Below are 26,435 nucleotides of genomic sequence, written 5' to 3' on the forward strand. Positions count from 1 at the left end.
CGAATGTCAATTGACACAAGAAACCGATCGACAGCATCCAGAGGGTTGACCGGAGGGCTTGTCATCGAGGATATGCGATATGCACTTTCGACCTTTATTGTGCGCTGGTGAGCTCTAAGAGGGAAGAGTAGACGCACTATCAAGATTGACTAACCATATGGACAGATAGCCAGAATTGAGATCGACGGTGATCGCACACTTTCTACCAGTACGGATGAAGTAAAGGCTTGTTGTTGTCTACCTCCACGCGAAAACGAACGCTAGCCTCGAGGCATCCCCAGTCGGTTCTACCAAGGAAATTGGCCAGTGGCATGTAGGAAGCAGGCATGCTCGGAGTCTCTCTCGCCATTCAAGACTTTGATAATTGGTGCTGCAGCTTCACTCGCAGGCTTCGCCCCGAACTCCGCTTTGTTGTGCGGTCCCAAGCTCGATTGTGTGAAACCTGGATCGTAGGCGAAGACCTTGACGCCCTGTTCGCCCAATTCGGCTACCTGAGAAGCTGTCACCATGTTGAGTGCAGTCTTACTGGCACGGTACTGTATGCCTTTGATCTTATAACCAGGTGCGGTGGGGTCAAGCCGCTTCGTGATGGATCCTTGACCGGTAGAGACATTGATGATGCGTGGCGTCTGGTCGGATTTTAGCAACATGGGAGTAAATGCTTCGACCATTAACAAAGGTCCTGTGGCATTTGTTTGGAAGCAAATTGCCATCTGTTCGGCGAGTGAACCAGGAGGAATAGCGATGGCGGCATTGTTGACAAGCGCGTCCAGCCTGGTATCGAAATCAGCAACCGGGACCACTAAATCTTCAGATGGATCAAGTCACATACTTGCCGTGTTTGCTCTTTACTTGCTTCGCCGCCGCGTTGATTGACTCCTCACTCGAGACATCAACTTGTAGAAGCTCCACGGTACCAAGCGGTTTAAGAAACTCTAGATCCGCTATCGCTTTCTGACCTTTCTCGATGGAACGACTTCCAAGCAGCACATGGTTGGATGGATTAGTTAACAGTGCGGCAACGAGTGCGAAACCAATGCCGCCATTGCCTGACACATATCATGTCAGCTAGGACCATCAATGTACATCGAATTGGCCGAACCTCCAGTGACAAGTGTCACGGTTTTTTGAGCGAGTATACTCATTTTCGCAAGTTCGACAAAAATAGGTCGGACGAAAGCAGGGAGTGGCTGGGGCAAGAAATGAGGCCTGGGTGGTCAGAGGTGCCCATCGTTATCGTCGCTATCGTCGCCTTGATCACGCGTTTGCAGATCATCACAATGAGTCAGCATTCCGGCTATACATGACCCTGATTCCAGCTTCTCGTCGCTGCGTGTCGGAGCGTCTTAACATCCGTTATACAAGAATTCTGTTTGTTGTCCTAGCATCAAAAAACATTTATCAGCCGAGATCTAGTACATACCATCAACGTCGACCACTATTGAGTCTGAAGATAGTGGTGAGCGACTTCCAGCAGCTATTCTTGTAAAAGACGTCTGGCTACAGAAGACCTTCTGTTAGATCGTTTTGATGGTCACCAAGATGCACTCCGCGATCAAAGAGTCGCTTCGCTCTGTACGCTCACTCTAACCTCGAAACACGGTCTGTGGAGGTCATCTCATATGGTGCGGCACAAATGGCATGGTTGTAAGGATGTCAAGCTGTGGTGGAAGGTTTCATTGGTTGATTTCGGAGGCGCTTATAGAATACGACCCTCCAGCTTGATATCTATATGCGGCAACGGTAAAACGAGTATTCAACAATCTCTCAAACCATAGGAATCGCTGCTTCAATCTTATAACCGTGGACCGCCATCCTTCCACCATTCTTGTTCAACATGGCCCAGATCTCGCTGGGATGGAACCAGGCAAATAGGAGCATGGTAGCTAGCATGAGACAAGCATCAAAAACGTATAAGAACCACTCATGCGAGATGAGGTATCCGTCATTGCCCTGAGCATACTCGATCAAACGGAAGATCGATCTGATAAGAATCAGTGCGCTGCCTCCGTAGAGAGTGTAAAGATGCTTTCTCCAAGGATTGAACGAAATCACGCTGCGGCTGGTAGGAATCTTGTTCATGCGGACATTGAAGGTAATGCTGACAACGACGAAGAAGCCGAAAAACAGTATCTGGATAACGAGACCAGCGATGGTGATGTGTTCACCGTTCTCCAGCGCTTGAAGTGTGCCTGATGCCATGATGCCACCACCTGCGGCCTGGAGACAGAAGGAGATAACGTCGCCGATGACGAAAATCTTGGTGAGCCATTTCTTCGGGATGATGCTATGTTGCTCGCCATCCGTGAGGAGGATGATGCGTCCAAGTTCCATATAGATGCTGGCAGCGAACAGAGCGGGCGCGATGAGAATCAGAATGGCCTGGATCGAGTAGGCAGGGATACTGAAGTCGGGAGCTTCTTGGCTTGATTTGGCGCGCTACAGCGAGAGGTAAGTCATTGTGATCATGTTTATACTTCCAAGGTCAACTTACTGCTATGAAGCCGATCACTTCGAATAATCCACCTATCACGAACGGCACGAAGAAATAGGTCTTCGTCTTGATCATTTGATAGAAGTGTAGTGCAGTCACCAGAATGAAGGCGACTATGAAAATAATCGCAGCAGCCATGCTGGGATCATAGCGATAAAGCTTGAAGTCGCCATACTGAGTTCCAGAGTCCGACATGTTCGTGTGAATCGATCGGATTGAGAATTGGCTGAGGTCTCACGTCGAACTTGCGATGCCGGGTGAACAAGTTGAGAGCGAGGAAGATTTGGCCACTGGCGAGATAGAAGGAGGATATGAGATTGGACAAGTTCAGATCACACAGGCGAAGTACTGGATGCAAACGACAGGATGGACGAGAACGAGAATTGTACATGGCACAGGATGTACTTGCTATTATAGACACTTAGTCGATCCGAGACCTCAAGGCGCAGCATATTTGGCTCAGCAAACGGAAGTCGTACTTGCGTATTGCGTATGAGCTATGATGCACAATCTGAGGAGGCTGCTTGTCGGTACATGCGTTCAAACAGAGCTCGAGTGTGAGCCTAACAAGCGGCTGTCAGGACGTCTGAATTGACGCCGTTGGGGAAGTAGCATGAAATAAGCGAAGATTCATGAGAGCGGATTGGGCCTCATCTGAGTAACAAGACGCTGAGTTGAAACCGTTGACGTGCTCGTTACGTATCACGTATCACGTATTGCGTATTACGTATTGCGCATCTCCTTGTATCTGCCGCTCACTGCTAATTATAGTATGCGCAGTGCCTGCGCAATATGCTTAATCATTCTGCTTGACCCAGATGAGTGAAAAGAGCGAAAAAGAAAGCGAAGACAGCGGCCGACTGTGGTGTTGTCGTCGTCAGCATCGCATGTGGCATATCCGTACTGTTAGGTGATTAAGGTCAATGGGAATATTTTGTCCGGTTTTGAGTTCACCTGAGGATTTGTTCGAGGGCACGCAAAACGTTTAGGGCAGGATCATTCCGGGAACGTGCCGGGACCGAAGTGGTCGGGGCTCTATCCTCCTAGAAATGGCTCCTTCGTGTGCCATACGCCGTGCAAGTATTTGAGCCTACCCTCTTTCGAACCAGACATGCCGCAGCGTAAGAGTCACACCAAGTCTCGTCGAGGATGCGCTGGTTGCAAACAACGTCATGTTAAGGTCAGCTTGCACGCGAGACACGCATTCATCAGCCACAATCACAATCACAATCGCAGCATCCACCTCGTTGTTGACAAGACTATCATGTACATATTGCTGATACATATCTTTGACAGTGTGATGAAGCAATTCCGAGCTGTGGCTACTGTCTCAAACGGGATGTTGTTTGCAGCTTCATCACCGAGAGCCGCGAAAATACAGACAGCGTAAAAGCATCACCTTCCAATCAATCGGAACCTGGAGCCCTTGCTTTCTCACAATCTGCCATCTCTAGGATCACGGAATTGAGCCTCATGCACAACTGGTCGACCAAAGCGTACAGAACTCTTTGTCAACACTCGGACGAAACTCACCTTTGGCAAATCGTGGTACCAGAATTGGCTCTAGGTCACGAATATCTGTTGGATGCCCTTCTCGCGCTATCAGCACGACAGCTAGTTATCGACGCTTCAGAGAAGGGTTCAACCTGGGATCGTGCTGCTCTGGAATACCAGAACAAAGCCCTTACAGGCTTTCAACTCGTTCTGGGTGACGTCAATCTCTCGAACTGCGAGGCTGTATTTGCGTGTTCGATCCTCATCATGGTCTTCTCCATGGCACAATCTCACATGGAAGGGAAAAATCACCTCTCAGATGCAATTTTAGACATTCTAGAGCTGCGTCAATTTCTGAGCGGAATCGGCCTGCTACAGAACGAGTATCATGATTATCTACGTCTCACAAGCTTTGGAGTATTATTTACTCCTCATACGCCAACTCAGATCGAGTCTGAGGACAGCACGGGAGTGCCACTGCCAGACATGTGCCGGTGAGATCATCCTAGCTAGAGGCTGGTATTGGTAACCGGGCTGACATGTGCCAGTATGGTCGAATCTACCTTGGAACACTTGCGACGTGAGATTCCCGACGACGTGAATGCGAAGTCTTACTCCGATTCCATATCTGATCTCCAAGAAGCTATGCAGATCTACTGCACAGGTGGGCTTTTCTCGGGTATCATGACATGGCCAGTGACCTTGGGCGACAACATGATCCACGTCATCGAAAATAGAGAGCCACTGGCTCTCGCGATACTTGCACACTTTGGAATCATCATACACTTACTCCGAGACCGATGGTGGGCAAGAAGCTCTGGCAAGCGACTGGTCAGAACCATACTGCCAATTCTTCGAAAGTCCAATGTTGCATGGGCCGTTCTGGTACAACAAGCCTGGGTCGCAGTGGTCAACGATACATCATCTCTGAACACTCCATCGGATTGAAGAAATTTCCACGGCCACTGATGGAGAGTTCGCCTGTGATGCCCGGACAACAACGATGATTTCTGGTTCAGCTTCCTTACTCAAGCTCAAGGTGCCTACTATGCGCTGAGCTTCACGCTAACTTGGTATGAGCCAGCCACCTCCCGTGTCTTCACTACACCCAATACACCCATGGAACATGAGTTACACAACACAGCTCATGAGGAGCTTCGCAAAAGCTTCGGCAGCACGATCGAGAGGTGAAACGAAAAGAAACATGATCAACTTGCAACATGGACAGGTTGACATGACAACAGATTCTCACGAACAGTCTTTTTGAGTCAAGATCAAATGCCTATTGGATGGTAATTATATGCTGTTCACGAAGCTTCGAGGCAGCTAATGCCGGCATGAGAGGCACAAGTGCGATCTCGGGCAATAAGGCCAGAGATTTGCAGTATCTCTGCCTGATAGCGGGCGGCTGACCGGTAATCGTACGCCGGACCTGGTATAAAGGATGAGCTCATATGGTCCTTGTTTATGACACTCGAGTGTTCACATGACCAGTAGCCGAACGAGATCTCGAGACACCCAGGATGGACGGTGCCACGGTGCAACAGCATTTTTTATGTCTTGATCCAACTCTGCTCAGCTACGGGTCTAGAATTGGATTTATGATCTTTGCAACAGCCTCTGCTGTCGTGAACAAAACTCCACCAGCCAGCACAGTACGACCCAATCTCATAACAGTACCTCTCCAAAAAGCACGAATACCATCATCCTTCCATATCCCCGCAATGGCTTCCCTGGTAGTCGTTGCCTTTGCCGTCTGTGATCTCGTCTTGATAACATCAAAAGGTTGTGTCGCCAGCGTCGTAGTGGTACCAGCAATTGCACCGTTGGCAAAGTTCGCAGCTGTGTTCTGCTCGATGTGATGGGTCTTCTCGTAGTCTTTCAAGATGTTGTAAGTACCCATGCGAAAACTCGTGGCTGATGCTTGCTTTAATGTCGTTCCTGCAAATCCTCGATATAGACCTTTGAAGCCATCTTCGGTCAAGATCGTCTTGATAGCATGAAGCGTTGATGTGAACTGCTTGGGTCCCCGGGCATCGTCGATCAAAGCAGTCTTTATTCTTTCTGTTGGAGTGACAGCTGTCGCACTAGCAACGACTCCAGCAGCCATACCGGCGAGCATGTTCCGCACGGGCGACAAGGTGCCAGTTTCTGGATCCTTGAATGCATTTTTGACTTGGTCGAAGGATAAGAAGCGGACGGCGTCTTTGCCGACAGATCCAACAACTAACGCTCCACATCCTTTATACAACGCGCGAAGCCCTTCCTGACTATACACCTGACCGACGACTGCGAACGGATTTCTCGGGTATGGTACTCCTGCTTTCCGAACATGTAGTTGAGCTCTTGTTTTGGCAAATTCGAAGGGATAAGTGACTGATGCTTCTACACCACCAGCAATGCCACCAGATATCACAGATACTATCGGCTTCGTGTGTTTTTCATGTTTGTCGCTCATTTTGATGATTGTAACGTGGTGAGAGGACACGCGATTGGAAGAGAGGAGTCGATGATGGCCGAGGTATGACGTAAATCCAAACCAATCCCTGGTGTTTTGCAAGCGAGGAGCGGCTGCGATTTCGAAAGTAGCGGAAACCATCTTCTTCATGTCGGGAGGCTCATATTCATCGTCCTGTACACGTTCGCTGTCTCTGAGTACGTTCCTACCTCTTCTGACAGGCTTCTACATATAAGCTATGCGGCGCATGCGAGACTCGACAGTCAAGCAGCGCTACGAGGACCCAAACTTCAGCGCGATTCCATCAATGGAAAGAAAATGCGCCAGCGGCGGTGTAACTGACAAAATAGTCATCGCATGTATAGACGGACTTGCGCAGATCACAGTCATAAATGGCAAGTCCAGTGAGATCCTGAAATACGACTGTACTCTCTTCGGACAGCCGACCCGGTCCGTTATGCTGCGGACAGCAAAGTACGACATGACTAGACCATTGTTTATTGAGGCAATTGCTATCAATTCACGCGTCAACTGGACTGCCAACGCGTGGGAGATCTGAGCAGTCGTATTCGGATATTCTTAAAGTGCCTGAGCCATCAGGCAGGACGCGACTTGAGCTTGGATTTTGTGCGTTTCAGCCTGTGCCGCGAAGCCAAGGCTGTTGATGCCTGGAACCACATCTACCCTGGGTCAATGTTGCCTGTAGCCAGATTGATGGCAGGCAGCATAGACCCTGTGTATTGGTGAGGGATCAATATTTTGTATTATGGCTGAGGTGCTATTTAGTGTCCATCGTACCTCGTCTATGGTCAACAGTCTTATCACATACACACCTTTTCAATACCTTGACAGTACACAGTCATCCCCTTCCTGGAAATTCCAGAACCACCACCAAACCATACCTCAAGATGCGTATTTCAACCATCAAACAGCGCAGCGTGCGCGATGTACGCCGACGACGCAGGTCAAAGCCAAGTGCAATTCCGAAGAGGTCGAACGATACTCCCTCAATTACACCGCATTTTTCCGAGAGTTCTGAGAACGATACGATAGTCATCGATTGCAAAGCTGGTATTGCGCAAATCACAATCGTCAACGGTGCGAATAGCGAGACAGCAACCTATGACTGTTCATTGTCCGGGCAAAACACTAAGTCTGTCTCGTTTCATCGGCTTGATTTTGACGAGTCTGTACCACTTCGTCTTGAAGTCCTTGGCTGTAATGGACGAGTCAGGAAAGTCGCAAATGTCTGGCAAATGGTATGTCGGGAATTTGTTCAAATATACCGCTCGAACATCGTATTACGCAAACAATCAGCAGTAGGAACCTGCACGCGATGCATCGATGAAAGCGATGACGATGACGACGCAAAGCTGGAAGGACACAAATGGGCAGTCTTGCTCAACGAAAAGGGTCCGGATGGTAAACTGAGCAGAGCAAATACCATCGACTTGCGTGTTGGTGCTATTCTCGATGGAGCAGTCATCTACTATGAAGATGGACACAAGACACCCTGTGGGCTTCATTATACTCAGAGCGGCTCAGCACACTACTTTGGTGGTGGCAACTCGCAGAAGCTGCACATCCCACCAGGCGTCGACATCGTCAAAGTGGAAGTCAAGCTGTCAGGCTGGGATCACAAGATTTTAGGTGGTATAAGCATGACTTTGTCAGATGGAACAAAAGCAGGAGCGCTGAACACGAGTTGGTTCACTGGTAGTATCTTTGGGAGCAAAGACATCAAGGTGTTGGAGGCTGGGCCAGGAGAGAAGATTGTCGGGTTCTATGGGAGCAGCTCTCACTACACCGAGGAGTTTGGCATCATCACAGCGCCTGAGGATGTTGATCTGCCGCCTCAAGCATATGACATGCCACAGTTACAGAATGTCCAGGCAAGAGATTGGGCTAAGAACAAGTAGACGTATGTACTGTCACAATACAACCAACTCATTATACATGTTATCGAGTAACGCAAGTTTTCGTTGTCAAACCCGTGAAGCAATGGATACTCGGTTGGCTGAAGTCAAGTCTGGGCCAAGTCGTTGATCGAACATGCGATTGATCTTATCTTCATTCACGCGACAAAAGAAGATTGAGCACGAGTCGACATGCAGAAGCTAGCTCTAAACAGTGGGGCTTGGCGCCATCGTGGATTCGTGGTTCGGAAGTGTTTCAGCATGGGACGGAGCCGTTGGATCTTTGTTCGCAATTTGGGTTCAAGAGAAGGATCTCGAATGCTTCTTGGTCCAAGGAGTGCTCTTGTACAGCATTGACAGTGCAGATATGAAGGCTAGAGCAAGCGCCATGTATTTCTGCATGGCCGCTCAGACGAAAGCAGATCCGGATGTTAAATGAGGAAGCGGCGGAGTCGAATGATCGACGGTGCATCTCCAGAGTTGGGCTCGAATGGACCGAGCGTCTCCAAAACCAAGGGACCGCTCGACCATATCGACATCGACATGACTCTGCGCTTGACTTAGATGGTATTTCGCTTTTTCGTTCCAGTCAAGCATTCATTGGCGCAATCCACTCGGCCGGCAGTTGCTCACTCACTCACTTGATCTCTTATAATCTTCACTCGACCCGTACCTCTCGGCGGCAAGGCGACCCATCGGACCCCGGCAACTGTACCACTTTCTTCGGCGACACCATCCTTGACACCTTTGTACTTTGTTCCTTCAGCATCCCTGTATTCGCATCACTTTCGCTCCTTTGTAACCAACACTCGCATCTCTCCATACACGCATATCACAACAGCGAAGGTCCAAGAAATGGACGACAAGATCTCAATTACCATCTGCGGCGACGGTGGTTGTGGTATGTACCCCTCACTTAGCGCAGCAACGACTTCAGCTCACAAGATGCGCCAGGCAAATCGTCAATCACCCTTCGCATCGTACGCTCAGCCTGGACGCACGACTACGATCCCACAATTGAAGACTCGTACTCAGTCACCCGTACCATCAATGGCCAGACCTACTCCCTCTTCCTCACAGACACGGCCGGCCAGGAAGAATACCGCGGCATGTGGTCAGCTGCCAATCTGACTTCGGACGCTTTCCTCCTGGTCTACGACATTACAAACGCTCAGTCGGTCGAGAATCTGGACTTCTTTGCCGAATTGATCGAGATGGAGAGGGAGAATAGACAAGAGCAGGGAAAGTGCTGGCCTGCCATCATGGTCGCTGGAAACAAGTGCGATCTTCAGGGTCAAAGACAAGTCGGTGCGGCCGAGGGTTTGGAGTGGGCCAAGAGCAGAGGCTGTGGTTTCATGGAGACTTCTGCGCGCGAGGTCGTTAACATCGAGGAGACTTTTGCTTGTAAGCACCGACTACACTTCTCCAACAGTTGAGGTGAAGTGACAGCCACTAACACCTCACAGCAATCGTCAAGCGCGTAGTAGAAGCCAGAGAACAACACGCAGCAGGCATGCGCCCAAACTTCCCTTCCCTCGTCAACCCTACACCTCACAACCAGCGCATCTCGGCAGCAACAGAAACACAACAATCTGCACCTGCACCAAACATCACTAGCGAGGCAGAGAAGCAGCGCTACTCAGAATCCGAGTCTGCTGCTACATCGCCTCAGAAGAAAAAGAAGAAAGGTGGTTTCTTCTCCAGCTTAAAGTGCTGGTAAATATACACATCTTCGTACTGCAAGATGTTTTGTTGATCTCAACAAAATGAGGGACATAGAAGGTCGGACTGGTTTTTTTCTTTTCTTTTTCATGGCTGGCGATACCCAATTCTGCGTTTTCTATTTTGTTTTCATTTCGTCTTTCTTTTGCTCTGTCTCATAGCGGCTTTATATCTCTGCTTTACTCTCTTCGGTCCATATCTTGAATTGTCGGACTTCAATTCGCTTCTGATTTACTCTTCACAGTCCAGACTCTTTCCCTGAACAGCCATGGAAGCCCATGAAGTATAGTGTACCTGCCTGCACGCAAACACAACATAAACTTATGCCTCGTCTTCTCGAGATCCTGCCGCGTTGTGTATCGAAAGCACATCATTGGTCAGGATCACTATTGTGACGCTCCTGAGGTCTACCATCTGATTCCTCTACCTTCAACGTCTAAACTAGTTGGAATACTCTCTCGGCCGTATGTCAAAGCCATGATATCGGTGGCTGGCAGCTCCAATCTCCAAATGTGTCTATGGATACCATATTGAGACCGCGCATCCTCCAGAACTGCTAGATCGCATGAGATTCTCGTTTCGAAAGAGGCAGAGATGCGACCTCCCCGAAGAACTGATCATGAGGAGGAGGAGGCATCGTGATGCTAGAATGCAGCGGGTGTAGTTTACCACACAAACACCGTGGAAGTCACACGTGTGGACTCGTTGTCTGATCATTACCCTAGGGATGTCCTCGACTGTCAACTAGAAGTTGAGGATGCAGCGGAAGCAGTCACGCCAACACGAAAGCTGCTATCGTCATGAACGCATTGTGTCTCTCTCTCTCTCTCTCTCTACGGAGAATACTGGGTACATAAGACGGCCCGTCTTCCGCTCAACTATGATACAACTTCTCAGGAACAACTCTACACAGTATGTCCTTCAAATCACCTACTCATCCTCCTATCCTGACAACACCATCTCAAGAATGCGTTACACACTCATCCTCTCCGCTCTCTTCGCGACCCTGGCAATTGCTGGACCTATGCAACTCTTCCCCCGCGACGTTTGTTGCTGTTATTCTGGCGACAGCCATGACGAAAAAGATTGTGTATGGCATCATCTTCAGGTTTCCCAGTTTTCCAAAGCCCTTTTTTCCTGGCCAAGATTGTGTGCTGACGACATTGACAGTATGTGCATGCGAGTGATTATGGTGACGCAGATTGTGAAAACATCGATTGTGCTTATATCGATGAGCAGGACGCTGGCTTGACTGAAGGCGAGACCGATAGTCCCTAAGGGAAAATGGGGTTTGAAGCAGAGTGAGATTGGGATTTGGTGGTGACGGTGGAAAGAGGTATACAGCAGATATACTTTTCGTAATCGGTTGCGTACATTTTCACATCTCGGTAGGTGGTTACATGGCTGGAAAGGCTAGTGTATCACGAAGACCAGCCCGTGTACACCGGTGATATTCATCAGATGGCGATAGATGATGCTTACCATCAGCTCTAGGACATGCTGCCGAAGATCCAGTCACCAAGTCGATTCGCGACAGGTTTTAGACAGATGGCCCAGGTTTCCTGTTATGAGGATTGGGTTCCGAGCTCGAGAGAGATAGCTGACTAGCCAGAGGTTAACAGATGTTGATAGATGCATGGATAGCTATGTATAACACGTTCATGTGAGATGTCAGACAAGCCTTGCGTCGAGAGGAAAGATCGCAGCACAACATGAGTGAAAAGGTAATTTGCAAAGTGAAGGTTGTTATAACATTAAGTATCAAAAGAGGCTACAACCAAGAAACCACATCGTTATGTACGAAAAGTAAGAAAGAATAGAACATCAACCCAGCGCTTGGGCGTCCTGTTTATTTACACCATGAACATTTTTATCGGAAAAGTAACATCAGCAAATCTTGGCTTAGACAGCAGACTTCTCGGCGTGGTTGGTCTCAGAGTAGTCCTCGGAGGTCTTGTTCTGAGCGGCGCCGTGGGTGTTCTCGTCGTACTCGGGAGTACCAGGAACCTCACCAGCAAGCTGCTCGAGGGTCTTGCGCTTGGTCTCGGGGATGAGAAGGGTGGTGAAGATACCGCAGAACATGAACAGGGCGAAGATCTCGAGGACGTGGTTGAGCCATGGAGAAGTGCCGGGGACCGTGGCGCCACGGACACGGAGAGGACCGATAACGACCTGAGCGATGATGGCACCGATCTTACCGGAGGCGGCAGAAAGACCGTGGGAAGTGGAACGGTAACGAGTAGGGAAGCACTCTCCAGGAACGATGAAGGTAGTAGCGTTGGGTCCGAAGTTGAAGAAGAACTGGCAGAGAATGTAGAGACCAAGCTTGCCACCAGTGCCGATGACGTTGTAGCCGAAACCGAAGATGCAGAAGAAGATGGTAAGAAGGGTGAAACCCATAAGCTGAATAGGCTTGCGACCGACGGTGTCGACAAGGGCGACAGTGACCCAGTATCCGGGAATGGCACCAGCGCAGACGATGATCAAGTTACCGATAGCGTTCTTGTGGAAGATCTCGTACATGTTGTTACCACCGGTGTAGCCGATAGCAGTCAGGATAACTGTGTTGTTGAGCGAGACACCGTAGAAAGCGACATCGAGGAAGAACCATGAGCCAGCAGTACCGATGAGAACCTTAGCGTTCTTCCACTGACCGTAGTGGCGGCAGAAGTCAGCCCATGAAGCCTTGGGGATCTCTAGCTGACCAGCAGTGGCCTCGCGAGTCTGGACGTGGGTGATCTCATCGGGGTTGCCGTGTGCCTTGCCGTTGAGGTAAGCCTTAGCATCAGAATCGGCCTTGACAATGTCGCGGGAAACATCGAAAGTGTAACGAGGAGTCTCGGGAATGGTAAGACGGTAGTAGAGAGCAATACATCCAGGAACGGCACCGAAACCGATGATGACACGCCACATTTTGTCGACAGCAAGCTGGCAAACGCCATCACAAGCGGCGGCGTTCTTTCCAGATTGGAGGGACTCCTTGAAACCGACAGTGACGATGAGGGCGATGATACCAGCAGCAAACTGGCCGATACCTTGCATGGCGAAGACGGAACCCATCATGGCACCGCGCCACTTTGTGGTAGCGAATTCAGAGGTAATGATAGAAGAGAGAGGGTAGTCACCACCGATACCGATACCCATGAGGACACGCCAGAAGATGATGATACCGACGATCGAGATGGCGGGAGAGTCAGAAGAAAGAGCTTGAGCGAGAGTTGCGAAGATGATGATCATGAGTTCAAGACCGTACATCTTCTTACGACCGACAACATCGGCGAGCCAACCGAAACCGACCTGACCAATGACGGTACCACCAGAGGTAGCGACCTTGATGGCAGTATCGGAGTTCTGGGGAATCTTACCGGCGAGCTTGCCGGGGGCGTCTTGCCAGTACACGACACCCAACATGTTGGTAACGAGACCAATGGCGAAGATGTCGTATGCATCAGTGAAGAAACCAATACCGGCGACGATGACGGCGCGGACGTGGTACCAGCCGAAGGGAGCCTTGTCGATCTCTGCAAGAGCGAGTCTGCGGCGCTCGTTGGGGTCCTCGATGTGAGCGAAGTCATTGTGGAAGTTGTGGAAAGCAGCGTTTCCACCTGCGGTTCTGTGAGGAGCGGCGGCGGCCATTGCTGTCGAATTACTATCTAAGAGATAGAAGCAACGAATGTGAGAGGAAAGTAGTCAGAAAGATCTGACTGTGAACGATCTGTCTTCAGGAGTGAATGGCTGATGATGGACGAGTCGAACAGGGATGAGGTGAGCAGCTGCCTTCTTTTATCTGCAGCATCTTTACTCGACCATCCGACTTGGCTGTCAGACGGGTGTTTGCTTGTTCCTCAACTGGTTGCAGGCCCAGACTGTGGCGCTTTGGGTCGGGATCCAATCAGCGGACTGTATTCCATCACGCACAAGGCGGCCAAGGCCGTAGCTTTTGATCTTGGGGTGCTTGAGAACGTCTTGCACGGTCTTGACGGTTCTTGCCCAAAAGCCTAATCTTAGTTCACTTAGCACAACGGCCCAGTTCAGCAACATGTCGAGTGCTCCATCTCCGCGTGGGGCCATGAGAAACCACTGCTCGTGGCCGACCGGAGTTGCACTTGACTTTGGATCTGCAATATTTTCCGTCTACGGTTATGTTCTGGCTCACATTGCCGTCGAAACATGGTTCGGCATATCACTTTTGTGAAGCTACTCATCTCGCTTTCACTCAAGCTTGCGGACAGCATCTGTATGTTTGAATCTTCGATAGTCCCAGGCTTGTGGTACATGCAATGTCAGGACTGCTTGATTTGGACCAATTATTGGAAAGTCGTCCCACTCACACGTGTCGCGGCAAGACCGAGAAAAAATTGCAGGTGGTCGCGGCTTGTGCAATGTTATCCTGTTCTAGTCGCGTCGCCAGCCTACTCCTTGCCGTAGATTGGTGAGCCCGAGGGACGTTTATTGCAGATAGCCGAGCGAGGCTCGAAGACCCAAGGAGCGTGTGGAAGGCGTGAAGTGAGCAGGAGCCAATCACGTTCGTCTGGGGTAGCACGTTGTTCGTCGTGCCTGGCCATTCGGGGACTCCACGTTGACTTGGCAAAGCCACTTCCATCCTAACTTTCATCTCTGCACCTCGACTGCGAAGGTTCGGTGACATCCCGAACAGGAAGAAAATTTTCTCAGGGTACGAGCGCCTAATGTCTTGCTTCAAGTGGTGTTTCCAGATGGCAGATGGACATCCCGAGACTTGGAGTGGATATGCTCGTCACCCATGCAACACATGCTGAACCATTATTACTTGGAATGGCACCGACCACCACGATCCTTCGAACTAAGGAGTGTCTATCGAAGCGCGATTCACGACGCTCGTGTTGCAAGCGATAGTTGCACTTTGTACCGGCTGAAATGCTGAACATAATCCGCTTGGCATCTCCTGCACATTCAACGATCCTTCATTCTTCGGTCTTGCCCAAACGGCCGCGGCTATCTCTGTCGCTAACACAGTACACCGTCCTTGGGGGCAGCACGTGTGGCATTGGCAATCTCCCGGAACCTGACTATCTTTCCGGAGGCTGGGATGGTCGCCTCATGATTCCCTTTTCTACAGCACATGTGTTGGTTCTCCGTAAAGTGAATGGCTGAGCCAGACTTGAGCTGGCAATGGCAAATAGGTCTGGACGGCAAAACCAATAGGAAGCTTGAGTCAGGTGGCTCTCTGCCGCTCATGCACGCAAGATATGCTTCGGGGTCGTGGGGTATGTTATGTGGATCTGATTGATCAGTTCTAGAAGCAGGCGAGCGCCGCTCTGTCGCTCTTCACCGCATTTGTCGATTCATCGCGAGCGTGTGAGGTACTTCGAGAGATCGGCAAGGCTCTGCCTTTTGCTCGGCTTGGGTCAGTCGGTCATCTAGCACTCCTTCTGTTCATGGTATCTTTGTCATGGAGCTGCAAGGACAAGACATGTCGTCAATCATGAAGCAAGCCAAGAAGGTGGCTGCAAGTCAAGCATGAAGGTCAAGCTCATGGCAGATACTCGATGCATCACTGGTAATCGCCTCCTGTTCACCAAGTCCTTGGCGATTGACGAATGTCATGGCACGCAATCAAGCGGTTCTGGGCAAGTCAAGCCTCTGGTCGATGTCTCTGATCATTTGTAGACTCTTGGAGCTGTCTTGTCTTCTTGGCCAGGTCTTGTTCGAACCTCAGCTCTCGCTGTGAGTTGCTTTGCTTGCGTTGCTCATATTGCAGATCTAAGACACGAGATTGATCAAGTCTCTATATGCACCGGCGGAGACGCAATCGCTCACTGACCGTTTAGTTGACACCTTGTTCCCAGATTCTCCAACTTCGCGCTCGCAAAACGATCGAACTTCTCGCAATCCGCACGCCTTGTTCACTGTCTATCGCTCGCGAACCCCAGCATAGGGCTCACTCGCACAGAGTAGTACACTGACAAAATACGCCTTTCACACGATTGCGGTCGTGATGGTAACCCCGTACATTCACGTATGCTCTGAGAATAGCCCCCTACGACGATTGGCACCCCAGAGTCTCATCTCTTGTATAAAGCAAGCCAGTGCCGTTCCCAAATCAGAATAAGCACAAGTTGGGATCAGATCAGATCAACTCTACAGGTCAACAACAAGCTCGAACACAATCGTGTACTGCTAGCTCAACCACCTCTCGACACAAGCTGAGTTTCTACGCGTACTTCTACCTCACCATTCGGTACAGTGTCTACAGAGGAGACCCTGAGTCGCGGACGTAGCCTAATGGGCGATGTCCGGCACTGAACAGGTGATCAACCGCTGAGGACCGCTCTACTTGGAGTGTAGCGCCTCCGAACGTCCTGTTTCTGATTTCCACCTCGTGGAGGTCATGTATAGAAACGGAAGCGTTTGTGCTGCACACAAGATGACATTCGTCACAAGTCAAACTCCACAAGATGTACATGGCAGACTCAAGGATTCAGGATTAGATGTTGGCTTTCAACCAGCTGGTACTCGTATATCCACACTTCTTTGACAAGCTCTGCACTGGGTATAACTGGAGTAGTTCGGACCCCCCGAGGTGTTTTCAGTACAGGCTTGACTCCTTAGATGTATCCTTGACCGCTTGGACACTTTGATTCTGTGCTCTCTTAATGCTTTACCATCTCGTATCACCGAGTGTTCTAAAGCGTGTGTTGTACGTTCTATCTCACGCCATGACCTTGAAAACCCCCATATCTTCTTGACGATTGCTTTTCTACCACACATGTCTATTGGCGATCTGATTACGGTTTCTCAGTTTCGCAAAACATAGATTGTCGCGCGATCCGTCTACTGTGCAGTTGATATACGTTAGAAATGACAAGAAAAATGTTCATGGTGGGAGTATAACCCTGTCAAAGAGTGATGAATACGACTGTACCACGTTCAATCATGTCCAAGGTCAATTCTACATAAAACCCCGTTGTCTTTGGGAGCATCTGTCTAATCGCTTTGCGAGTGTAGATTTCGAAATGTATCTGACGTCGACGTTGTCGAAGCTACATCAACCTAGACTGAGATACTTGGCTAACCACATGGATTCCAGCTTCACTCGGGGTGTGATGTCGTGGTCATGTAGTGCCCTCACGTGTAGTGACAGAGCTTGTAAAGTGTTTCATGCATTCGACTTTGTGATCTTGTCAATTCTGCATTGGTCTCCTCATGATCTTCTCGATAGTGTCGAATTCGTGAGCCTTGGACATCATGTGTCGGACTTCGGGCGTCGCATCTTACGACATGTGTGGTTCTCCTTTCGCTTGGGTCTCATGCGACAATCTGATGGAGCCTTGGGTTTGACATGGGCGGGCGTGAGAGCAAGGAGGTTGACTTTCGTCTCCTGTGCCTTGGAGTCACGTCATCCGGCTGCTACGGTATCCTGTCTCTCCGACCACGAGACATGCCGCGATGTTTCGTGTTGTGCTTGTTCGTCTTGCTGTATTGCGAGTCTTCATACCACTCCTACAACCTCCTCACACTTGCCCCTCACCTCCTCGACACCCTTGACGCCCTCCCACTTCCCTAATAGCTCTTTAACCCTTTCCCACTCCCTTCTCATCTCCTCCTCTTTCCCTTCCTCCTTCAAACTCTTTAGTCTCTCCGGTGCCCCCAACACCCACCTCACAAGCTCCCTCTGCCCTTCCTTTCCATCCCCAATCTTCCTCTGTCCAGCAATCCCCACAGCAACATCAACAATATGACCCACCGCAGGCTCCAGAGTCGTAGTCACAGGCGCCATAGGATCCACATTCTCCCTCATCCTAGATATCGTACTCGTAGCAGAAAGCAACGTCGTATAATTATCATACACCAAAGCCTTTTTATCGCCCTCAAGTCCCAGACTCGATATCGTAATCGCATTCAAGGTACGAAGCAGTGTCTCCGCAGAAGACGTTTCCAGCAAATTGGTAATATAGGTATTTGGGTCAAAGGAGGCAGAGTCGAGGGCGGATAGCGCATCTTGTGGTCCTTGGTCTTCGGGTCGGAGAGTGGGGTTTGGAGGTGGGTTTGCGGCGTCAGAGGCTGCTGCGGCTTGGAGGTTGTAAAATTCGCGGAGGGCGGCGCGGTCGCGGCGGCGGGCGGTTGCTGGAGTGGGTGTGTTGGTGTCGCGGATGGTCGAGGATGAGCGAATGGAGTTTATTGTGCTTGTTGACGTGCGGCGGCTTGATGGCAGGTTCAGGCTTGGTCGGGGAGAGGCGATGGACATGATGGGAGAGTTTTGGCGCCTTGGCGATGTGATGCTATGTTTCAAGTACTTGACGAAGAGCAGAGACCAAAAGTGCGAGTTGTTGATGTGTCAAGGGACGAGTTGACGAGAGTCTGACATGTGCGTTTGTGGGGTAAATACAGTCAGGGTCACCAACCACATCGAAGTATTTACGAAGAATGAATTATCGTATCTTGTTGACCTGTTGAGGTCCGGAATCTATATAACACATGCATGCTCCGAGTGAGACCCAATAAACCCCATGCCTTTACTTCCTGAAAGTCATACTCTTGCCAGCTCTCTCCTTTTGTTGTCTGGGCATACCCTTCATCGTGTCGAGCGCCTTGACGAAAGGATTAAACGCCTTTGTCTTGGGTTCCTTCTTGTTCTTCTTCCTATCACGAGGGTCCACCTTGTTGGCATCTAGCACACTAGGTGCAGCCGCATAGTCAAACTCCTCTTCCTCCAAATCAACTTCTGCTGCGTGTTGAGCTGCTGCCTCCTTCTCGGCCTTCTTCTGCTCTTTTCGTTGGCGTTTAGCCTCACGCTTTGCTTCCAGACTCTCGTCGGCTGTAATATCGATCTCATCGGCGTTGGTCGCAAGACTGTCGTTGCCGGTTGAGATGGCATCAGAGTTGCGCTTGCGTCCACGCTCCTTGAGGGTGAAGATGCGGTCCTTGGGTGTTGCTAGCGATTCCGAAGGTGTGGCGGATGTGGGTGTTGCTGAAGCCTGGGGTGTGGGCGGTGCTGTTAATGGCGCCGAGGAAGCGAACACTTCGGCTGTCAGGGGAGGGAGAGGAACCGATAGTGAGATGTTCGACGAGTATGGGCGAGATTGGTGGTTCTGGCTTTTACCGCCGAATAGACCACCCCAAAACTGCGAAACCTTTGCGCGAACCCCTGACGGCTCACTGCTGTCGGTGCGACTCAGGACTGGTGCTGTTGGTGCCGATGGTACTGACGCGGGGATAGTTTGCTGGGGCTGTGACTGCTTGAGAGCAGCAAAGTGGCTGGGTGTCTCGTTGAGCGGGACACCCAGAAGATGTGCTTCAATCTCTTTTAACGTTGAGATCATGTCAGGTCCATTCTCGCCTTGCTCCTTTGCTTTGGTGATGACCGAGACCAGCTCGTCGGCTCTCAGGCGAACAGTCTGGCTGGTAGGCTGAAGCATAGCGAAGAGAGCAGCCTTCTCGGTGGGCATTCCCTTTGCGAGGCTGAAAATGTTGTGATTCGCCATGACATAGTGCGTGCTGTCGTCCTGTTCACGGGCAACCTCGTCACGCCACTGGTGCACAGCGCGGAAGACGGCAAATTGCTGCTTGTCCAGAAGAGCAGGTGTGCGGCTCAGCATTTTATACCATCCTCCAGCGCCCAGACCTTGTGCAGCATCATAGACGGGGTGCTCGTATCTCTGCAGAGCAGTATCTCTGGAGCGAGTCAAGACATCGTGAATCTTGTCCTTCTCATGGTCGGGAACGGTAAAGTCGGACTTCTGGATGAGCTCATTGCGCATGTTGTCGTAAATGTAGAGAAGGAAGTGTGTGTCGGAACGAGCATACTCGAACATCTCCTGCGGAAGGGGCCTGATGCGCCAATCGGCTGTTTGGTATTGCTTCTGCGCGTCGAAGTTGACAAACTTCTTGAGCAAGAATGCCAGACTTCCTCCAGAGTATCCAAGCGCTCTCGATGCGAAATGCGTATCGAACAGACCAACCACGTACAATCCCAAGTCTCTTTGCAACCAGGTGATGTCCATGAAAGCACCGTGCAGCACCTTGAGGATTTTTGGGTCGGCAAAGACGTCGTTGAGCTTGTTCAGCTTTCTCCTCCAGGGTTGGAGCGTGTCGACGATCCAGTCCTTGTCGCGAGTGCTGATCTGCATCAACGATACAATACCGATGTATGAGCGAGAGTCATGGTGTTCCAGATCAATGGCGATTTCCTTTGCCTTCTTGAGCTCCTGGAGCATCTCATCTACCTTCTCTTCTGTGTCGACAAATATAGCGGTTGTGCTTTCGTATGGGTGATAGGGAATTGGCTCTGCCTGTGTGTAGACAAATGACGGGTACTCGTACTGCTCGATTTCCTTTTGATAAGGGTGCGGGTGGTGTTGGACGTCGTTCTGGTCCTTGAATAGCTCCAGAGCCTTGTTCATGGGTATAACGGCGTGCGGCTTCGATTCAAGAAGCGGCTTGAAAGGTCCTGATTCGGCATTTGTGGGAATGTCTCTGAAGTTTTGCTGAGGTTTAGGAATATCTTGTGTTCGGAGGGCGTTGGAGATGCGCGAGAACTTTTGTGATTTGGTCGGTGTTTGTGCCTGGTTTGTGTCAGTGGAATGGAAGTGGGAGCAAAGAGAAGGAGAATTGTCTGACCTGCTCTACTGACGGGCTCAAGCGCTTGACGGCACCCGTGTACTCATCCAGGCTTATGTCTGCTTTCTCAAGCAAGCTGTCGATAACATCAACGACGCTGCTCCACTGTGCGTCTACAGCGTCTGTGTCGCGGAACTTGGGACGTACAAGCTCCGTACTCGAAGCCGCATTGCCCAAAAGGCGTTCCGCAAGCCCCAGAAGCCGCGCATTCTGTGAGTCGAGTGCGCGACCTAATGTTGGATCGAGCGATCGGTGGAAGCCAAGGTCCTCTGATGAGATGGCTTGCGATGATCGGGTGACGGCGACGAGAGATGCTTGGATCTGCTGCTGTAGTGTGTTGAAATCGCTCAGCGCCTCCATGATTCGTGTTGGCGCAAGCTTGTGGTTGTGAAGAGGCTTGAAATCTTGCACGCCTTCAAGATGGAATCTTCAAAAGTTCGCCGCACAGACGTGAGGGTAATGCCAAGAATTGCGGAGTTATCTGAACTGTGTCTGCCCTTTCTGCTCGGGGGAGGAAGCCGGAAGTAGTAGAGATGGCGGCGACGACAAGGTCGGAATCCGCAAATACTAAAGACCGAAACAGCCAGTAGGGTAGCTGCGTATTACACGAGTATCACTGGCTAGTTGTCACCGCGCATATAGCGAATGAGACATACAGTAAGGTCGTGCAACCTATCGCTAGTGGCAGCGACGACGCTATTGCCCTGTCCGCCTAACTTTTCCTTACTCAATGGGCAACTCTTTACTTGCTCCTTTCTCATTTACCACGCTCGACCACATTTCGCTTGACATGTTGACTGCCACCCATGTTGTCATTGCGTGTAGGGGCGACAAGCAATTCCATGTTCAACATATTCGCGTGTCATTGCCCCGAAGCCTTGCAGTACATCTTGGTAGTTAGCGCATCCTATTGTTGTCTGGATCATGTTGGGTGCAGTTGATCAATGACGATCCGGACAAATACACCAAGCCGATCGTATGCACCCCTCACCACATCATGAGCGGAGATGTGCTGCACTTGTCTACATATTCTCATGTCTTGGGACACTCGAAAGCACATTACCTACTGATCGTGCAATATGGTTTCATTCACAGCGAGTGGTTTAGTGTGTGGGTTGTGTATAGTGCAAGGCACCTATGCTAAAGCCTTGTGGGCAACAGAGCCAGCAAACAACTTCACAGACATCATCAGGACAGCGTATCCTGTTGGCAATGGGCGACTGGCTGGTGAGCTTCATCTGTTCAGAGAACAGAAGCGTTGCTCACGTTTTGACAGCACTGCCTTTTGGCAATCCCGGACAGGAAAAATTCAGTTTCAATATTGACTCGCTCTGGAGCGGTGGACCCTTTGAGAACTCGAGCTACAACGGAGGCAATCCGGAGAGCCCTGTGTCTTCAGCGCTTCCAGGTATCCGCGACTGGATTTTTCAGAATGGCACAGGGAACGTGACAGCTCTGATGGGTGACAACAACAATTACGGAAGTTATGCCGTGCTTGGGAATCTGACCATCTCAATTGACGGCATCACACAATTCACGTCCTATAACAGATCACTCGATTTGACCAATGGAGTACACACGACCTCTTTCGTATCCAGCGGTAGTATATATACCAGGTAAGCAGAGCTATAATGTAGGATACAGTGACCAGTGGTACTGAAGAGAGAATAGCAAGTTCTACTGCTCCTATCCGGACAGTGTCTGCGTATACGAGCTTGCTTCGACCAATTCGCTACCAAAGATTGACATCTCGTTTGAGAATCAGCAATCTAATGCATCTCTGGTCAACTCTTCATGTTCGACGTCCACGAGGATTGCGACTCTCGAAGGCATCACTCAAACTGACATCGGCATGCTGTATCGTGCTGAAGCAATGCTCATAGGCAGAGTTGCTTCACTATCTTGCTCATCTGGTGTTCTCACAATCCACCCGAACCCAAAGCACCGATCCATAGTTCTAGTGGTCGGTGCTGGCACAAACTATGCTGAGGATAAGGGAAATGCAGCCGCTAATTACTCCTTCCGGGGCTCTGACCCAGGCGACCATATCGCAACTGTTACAGCTCTAGCGGCAAGCAAAGGTGCGAAAATGTTGCTGAGGAATCATGTCGCAGACTATACAGCTCTATCTTCACGATTCGTCCTCAACCTCCCAGACACGGCAGGATCCACAGGGAAACCAACAGCAGACATCATAGCCGCATACAAAGGCACAGAGAACATAACAAGTGATCCTTACTACGAGTCTCTCCAGTTTGACTATGGTCGTCATCTCTTCATCTCATCCTCACGGCAAAACTCACTACCACCAAATTTGCAAGGAAAGTGGGCATATGGACTTCAAAACGCCTGGGGAGCTGATTACCACGCCAATATCAATCTTCAGATGAACCATTGGGGTGTAGATCAAACCGGACTTGGTGAGCTGCAAGAAGCACTCTGGCGGTACATGACCGAAACCTGGGTACCTCGCGGCTCTGAGACTGCGAAATTGCTTTACGATGCACCTGGCTGGGTGACTCATGACGAGATGAATGTCTTTGGCCATACTGGTATGAAGACAGGAGATGAGTATTGGGCGAACTACCCTGCGTCAGCAGCGTGGATGATGTTACATGTAGCGGATCATTTCGCCTACTCTCAAGACTTTGACTGGCTGCGCGAAATAGGGTACGTATGCAAAGGTAGATTCACTCGAAGAAACAACGTTAATTATCATCTTCCAGATATCCTTTACTAGAAGGTGTCGCCTCTTTCTGGCTAAGCCAACTCCAGGAAGACAGAAATTTCAACGACGGCACCTTAGTAGTCAACCCTTGCTCGTCGCCAGAACATGGTCCCACTACCTTTGGCTGCACCCACTACCAACAACTCCTACACTCTCTATTCACTAACACCTTATCTTCTGCCCAGCTCCTCAACATTTCATCCCCCATGATCCCAAAACTCACCCACGCTCTCAAACATCTAGACACAGGCCTCCACATAAACCCCAATCTACACACCCTCCAAGAATGGAAACTCACCCCCTTGGACACCCTCTACAACAAAAATAGCACCCACCGCCATCTCTCCCACCTCATAGGCTGGTATCCCGGCACCTCCCTCTCTGCCCTCTCACACGGCTACACAAACACCACGATCCACTCCGCCATCCGCAACACCCTCGGCATCCGCGGCCCAGGCATCGCCGACGCAAATGCCGGGTGGGAAAAACTCTGGCGTGCAGCTTGTTACGCCCGTTTAAATGACTCCGTCACCGCATATCACGAGTTGAAGTTGACGACAAGTCAGAATATTGCGGATAATGGCTTGAGTATGTATAGTGGCAAAAACGAGCCTTTTCAGATTGATGCGAATTTTGGCTTCGTGGGTGCGGTTTTGGGCATGTTGGTTGTGGATCTTGATGCAGAGGGGGTTGTAGTGTTGGGGCCTGCTGTACCCAGGGAATGGGGTGGGGGGAGTGTGGAGGGGTTGAGGGTCAAGGGTGGTGGGAGTGTTGACTTTAGATGGGATGAGGTGGGTATTGTGGAGTGGGCGGAATGTTTAGGTACGAAGAGGAGGGTTATCAATCTGGAGGGCAAGGTGTTGTGTTGAGCTTGAGATTGTGGGAATGCTTTTTATGTTTGAGAGATTGCTCTATATTTCCGCTACCTGGCTGTGAAGTATAAAGCATTTCCCCTCAGATTGTCCCCTACAATCTTTACTCGTTGGTAAACTTGTTCCTCAAGTTATCAAACTTGCTGTTGGGGTACTCCAGGCAGTTGTCTACCTTCTCCATATGTCTTCCTCCGAAGCCTCCCATTCCATTGGTGACCAGAGTGATAATGCTTCCCTCACCGACCCTATCTCCACTACTCTCCCACCACATCGCGCCACCGAGACCGCGTTGTTGAATGTAAGACACCTTTGCAGCCGAGGAGGCCGGATTGTCGTATGTAATCATCACGCGAGTGGAGGGGTCATAGCTCCAAGAGGCGCCGAATGAAGGGTCGTGGTATTCGGTTGCGCCAGGCCGAGGGAGTGCCTACATTGATCAAGTCAGCCTTCTTGATGCGAGAAGAAGTGATGATAGCGTGATAGCAAAGGATGTATTGGTGGAGTCAGATTAGATCAAGTTATTTGGTGCTCATGGACCCAGGCAAAAGACCGCAGTAGAGCAGAACCCTCACATCACAAAGAAGGGAGTTCTGACACATACCACAGTCTCTCACCATGTATCCGGTGTTTAGTAAGAACGATGGAAAAGGTCATGCAATGTCTTTTTATGCATCATGGAAAATTGTGCTTGGTAGGTTGAACGGAACAGAACGTGAGACAGACCTTGTAGTCCCAGATACCAGATCCGGCTTCCCAACTAGCTCCAGAGTCGACTCCTGCGTATTTTGCACCAGGACCATCGGTGTTTGCGAAACTGCGACCGTATAGAGGCATGCCGATGATGAGCTTGCTCGGGTGAATTCCGCAGTGATCAGTGTACCAGCGAACAGCATTCTCAGTGCTGACAGGTGTGCTATCGGGACACTGAGGACATGTGCCGATATTGGTCTGATGACCTGAGGCTGTACTCCAGGTACCTGTAAAATCATATGCCATCAGATTCCAGAAGTCGAGATATTGGTCCATATCGCGCAAGTGCATGCGATGCAGATTCTCAGGACCACATGGTGCAGCAACTGTGAGCGCAAAGTGTGGATTTCCTGGTACAGACTGTGAGTAGGCATCCAGAGCAAGCCTGGTGGCTCGCAGTAGAAGCACATAGTCGCGAGCCTGAGCATCATCTGCAGGATACTCCCAATCAACGTCCAGACCATCGAAACCATGGTCTTTAAGCAGAGCGACGGCGCTGTTGGCAAAGCACTGGCGACCAGCTTCGGTCGACGCAGGTCCAGCGAAGTTGGGTGAGTAAGTCCAGCCACCGATACTGAGCAAGACTTTGAGATTACGGTTGCGCTTCTTGAGTAAGAAGAGCTGCTTTAAGCAGCCATAGACATTGTTACCAACATCATTCCAAGAGTCGCCGTCGTAATGCTTGTCTGTGTCTGACCACGCATCGGTGAGGTGGACCTCGCCAGTGTCGGGTTTGATATTTGCAAAGGCGTAGAGCACGTGGGTAAGCTTATCGGCGGGTAGATCCTGGGGGTGATGATTTCTGCCATATGGCGCCTGGACAGCATTAGTGATCTGCAACTCACGATCAAGCCGGAGGATCATGTACCCAGTTCACGAAGTATGAAACAGCGCGATAGCCGTGTTGATTCGGCATGGTAGAATTGTCGTCGATAATCGAAGTAAGTAGAGGTTGTTCTTGACTTATGAGGCCCTCGGGCTGTGCGTGATGTGTGTTGTGTGGCTGTGCAGACACCGCCTGGGTGAATAGCAAAAATAGTGATGAAAGAACAGGAGCCTGGGATACTGTCAGTGCTAAGTTTCTCGACGATGCCTCACAGTCTTGCCATCCTATGCCACCTACCAACATGATGTGAAGATCATTCAAGAATCTCGTGACAATGATGTATGGTCGAAGATGGCATCTTGATCTGCATGGAGTTGCATCACTTACAATGTTATGTGACTCATACAAAATAGGTCATAGAAATATGTGAGACTTTCCAACTGAACCAGCAGTCTGCTCGGATGTATATAGTATTCAAAGAGCTGGTTTGGGGTTCAGGCAGCCAGCGGTAAGACGGATGAACTTCGGTAATGACTGGCTAGGCGTGTTCGCCGCATGTTGCTTTGCCGTACCATT

General features: G+C 50.3%; 12 protein-coding genes across 12 annotated transcripts; 5 read left to right on the top strand and 7 right to left on the bottom strand.

The window, feature by feature from the left end:
* Window positions 1-287: 287 nt before the first annotated feature.
* Window positions 288-1,145, bottom strand: AUEXF2481DRAFT_31236 (uncharacterized protein; the record flags this gene model as incomplete). Its single annotated transcript, XM_013486577.1, has 3 exons — window positions 288-774; window positions 833-1,049; window positions 1,103-1,145. The coding sequence occupies 3 exons, from the start codon at window positions 1,143-1,145 to the stop codon at window positions 288-290; spliced, it is 747 nt and encodes a 248-aa protein (XP_013342031.1).
* Window positions 1,146-1,767: 622 nt separating this feature from the next.
* On the bottom strand, window positions 1,768-2,689 carry AUEXF2481DRAFT_6737 (uncharacterized protein; the record flags this gene model as incomplete). The annotated part of the gene is made up of 2 exons (XM_013486534.1): window positions 1,768-2,439; window positions 2,495-2,689. The coding sequence occupies 2 exons, from the start codon at window positions 2,687-2,689 to the stop codon at window positions 1,768-1,770; spliced, it is 867 nt and encodes a 288-aa protein (XP_013341988.1).
* Window positions 2,690-3,605: 916 nt separating this feature from the next.
* On the top strand, window positions 3,606-4,936 carry AUEXF2481DRAFT_31238 (uncharacterized protein; the record flags this gene model as incomplete). Its single annotated transcript, XM_013486578.1, has 3 exons — window positions 3,606-3,674; window positions 3,791-4,482; window positions 4,537-4,936. 3 exons carry the CDS (start codon window positions 3,606-3,608, stop codon window positions 4,934-4,936), a joined length of 1,161 nt encoding a protein of 386 aa, XP_013342032.1.
* Window positions 4,937-5,567: 631 nt separating this feature from the next.
* Window positions 5,568-6,446, bottom strand: AUEXF2481DRAFT_47580 (uncharacterized protein; the record flags this gene model as incomplete). The annotated part of the gene is made up of 1 exon (XM_013486647.1): window positions 5,568-6,446. The coding sequence occupies one exon, from the start codon at window positions 6,444-6,446 to the stop codon at window positions 5,568-5,570; it is 879 nt and encodes a 292-aa protein (XP_013342101.1).
* Window positions 6,447-7,354: 908 nt separating this feature from the next.
* On the top strand, window positions 7,355-8,365 carry AUEXF2481DRAFT_31240 (uncharacterized protein; the record flags this gene model as incomplete). The annotated part of the gene is made up of 1 exon (XM_013486579.1): window positions 7,355-8,365. The coding sequence occupies one exon, from the start codon at window positions 7,355-7,357 to the stop codon at window positions 8,363-8,365; it is 1,011 nt and encodes a 336-aa protein (XP_013342033.1).
* Window positions 8,366-8,759: 394 nt separating this feature from the next.
* Window positions 8,760-10,402, top strand: AUEXF2481DRAFT_41911 (uncharacterized protein). The gene is made up of 3 exons (XM_013486635.1): window positions 8,760-9,263; window positions 9,317-9,766; window positions 9,829-10,402. Exons 1-3 carry the CDS (start codon window positions 9,218-9,220, stop codon window positions 10,080-10,082), a joined length of 750 nt encoding a protein of 249 aa, XP_013342089.1. The 5' UTR covers window positions 8,760-9,217; the 3' UTR covers window positions 10,083-10,402.
* Window positions 10,403-10,936: 534 nt separating this feature from the next.
* Window positions 10,937-11,765, top strand: AUEXF2481DRAFT_41912 (uncharacterized protein). Its single transcript, XM_013486636.1, has 4 exons — window positions 10,937-10,996; window positions 11,051-11,192; window positions 11,255-11,472; window positions 11,579-11,765. Exons 1-3 carry the CDS (start codon window positions 10,965-10,967, stop codon window positions 11,360-11,362), a joined length of 282 nt encoding a protein of 93 aa, XP_013342090.1. The 5' UTR covers window positions 10,937-10,964; the 3' UTR covers window positions 11,363-11,472; window positions 11,579-11,765.
* A 24-nt stretch (window positions 11,766-11,789) lies between these two features.
* On the bottom strand, window positions 11,790-13,987 carry AUEXF2481DRAFT_330263 (uncharacterized protein). The gene has a single exon (XM_013486724.1). The coding sequence runs from the start codon at window positions 13,718-13,720 to the stop codon at window positions 11,987-11,989; it is 1,734 nt and encodes a 577-aa protein (XP_013342178.1). The 5' UTR covers window positions 13,721-13,987; the 3' UTR covers window positions 11,790-11,986.
* A 3,568-nt stretch (window positions 13,988-17,555) lies between these two features.
* AUEXF2481DRAFT_31243 (uncharacterized protein) lies at window positions 17,556-18,311 on the bottom strand (the record flags this gene model as incomplete). Its single annotated transcript, XM_013486580.1, has 1 exon — window positions 17,556-18,311. The coding sequence occupies one exon, from the start codon at window positions 18,309-18,311 to the stop codon at window positions 17,556-17,558; it is 756 nt and encodes a 251-aa protein (XP_013342034.1).
* A 120-nt stretch (window positions 18,312-18,431) lies between these two features.
* AUEXF2481DRAFT_81432 (uncharacterized protein) lies at window positions 18,432-21,127 on the bottom strand. The gene is made up of 3 exons (XM_013486676.1): window positions 20,831-21,127; window positions 20,684-20,759; window positions 18,432-20,628 (listed from the first exon to the last, which is right to left on the bottom strand). Exons 1-3 carry the CDS (start codon window positions 20,890-20,892, stop codon window positions 18,580-18,582), a joined length of 2,187 nt encoding a protein of 728 aa, XP_013342130.1. The 5' UTR covers window positions 20,893-21,127; the 3' UTR covers window positions 18,432-18,579.
* A 296-nt stretch (window positions 21,128-21,423) lies between these two features.
* AUEXF2481DRAFT_109940 (glycoside hydrolase family 95 protein) lies at window positions 21,424-24,703 on the top strand. The gene is made up of 4 exons (XM_013486725.1): window positions 21,424-21,910; window positions 21,960-22,299; window positions 22,355-23,353; window positions 23,410-24,703. Exons 1-4 carry the CDS (start codon window positions 21,763-21,765, stop codon window positions 24,278-24,280), a joined length of 2,358 nt encoding a protein of 785 aa, XP_013342179.1. The 5' UTR covers window positions 21,424-21,762; the 3' UTR covers window positions 24,281-24,703.
* AUEXF2481DRAFT_6747 (glycoside hydrolase family 18 protein) lies at window positions 24,387-26,162 on the bottom strand (the record flags this gene model as incomplete). The annotated part of the gene is made up of 4 exons (XM_013486535.1): window positions 24,387-24,710; window positions 25,007-25,849; window positions 25,902-26,090; window positions 26,157-26,162. 4 exons carry the CDS (start codon window positions 26,160-26,162, stop codon window positions 24,387-24,389), a joined length of 1,362 nt encoding a protein of 453 aa, XP_013341989.1.
* Window positions 26,163-26,435: the final 273 nt, after the last annotated feature.

Source organism: Aureobasidium subglaciale (assembly GCF_000721755.1).
Source record: "Aureobasidium subglaciale EXF-2481 unplaced genomic scaffold scaffold_16, whole genome shotgun sequence".
In the NCBI taxonomy this organism is placed as follows: Eukaryota; Fungi; Ascomycota; class Dothideomycetes; order Dothideales; family Saccotheciaceae; genus Aureobasidium; species Aureobasidium subglaciale.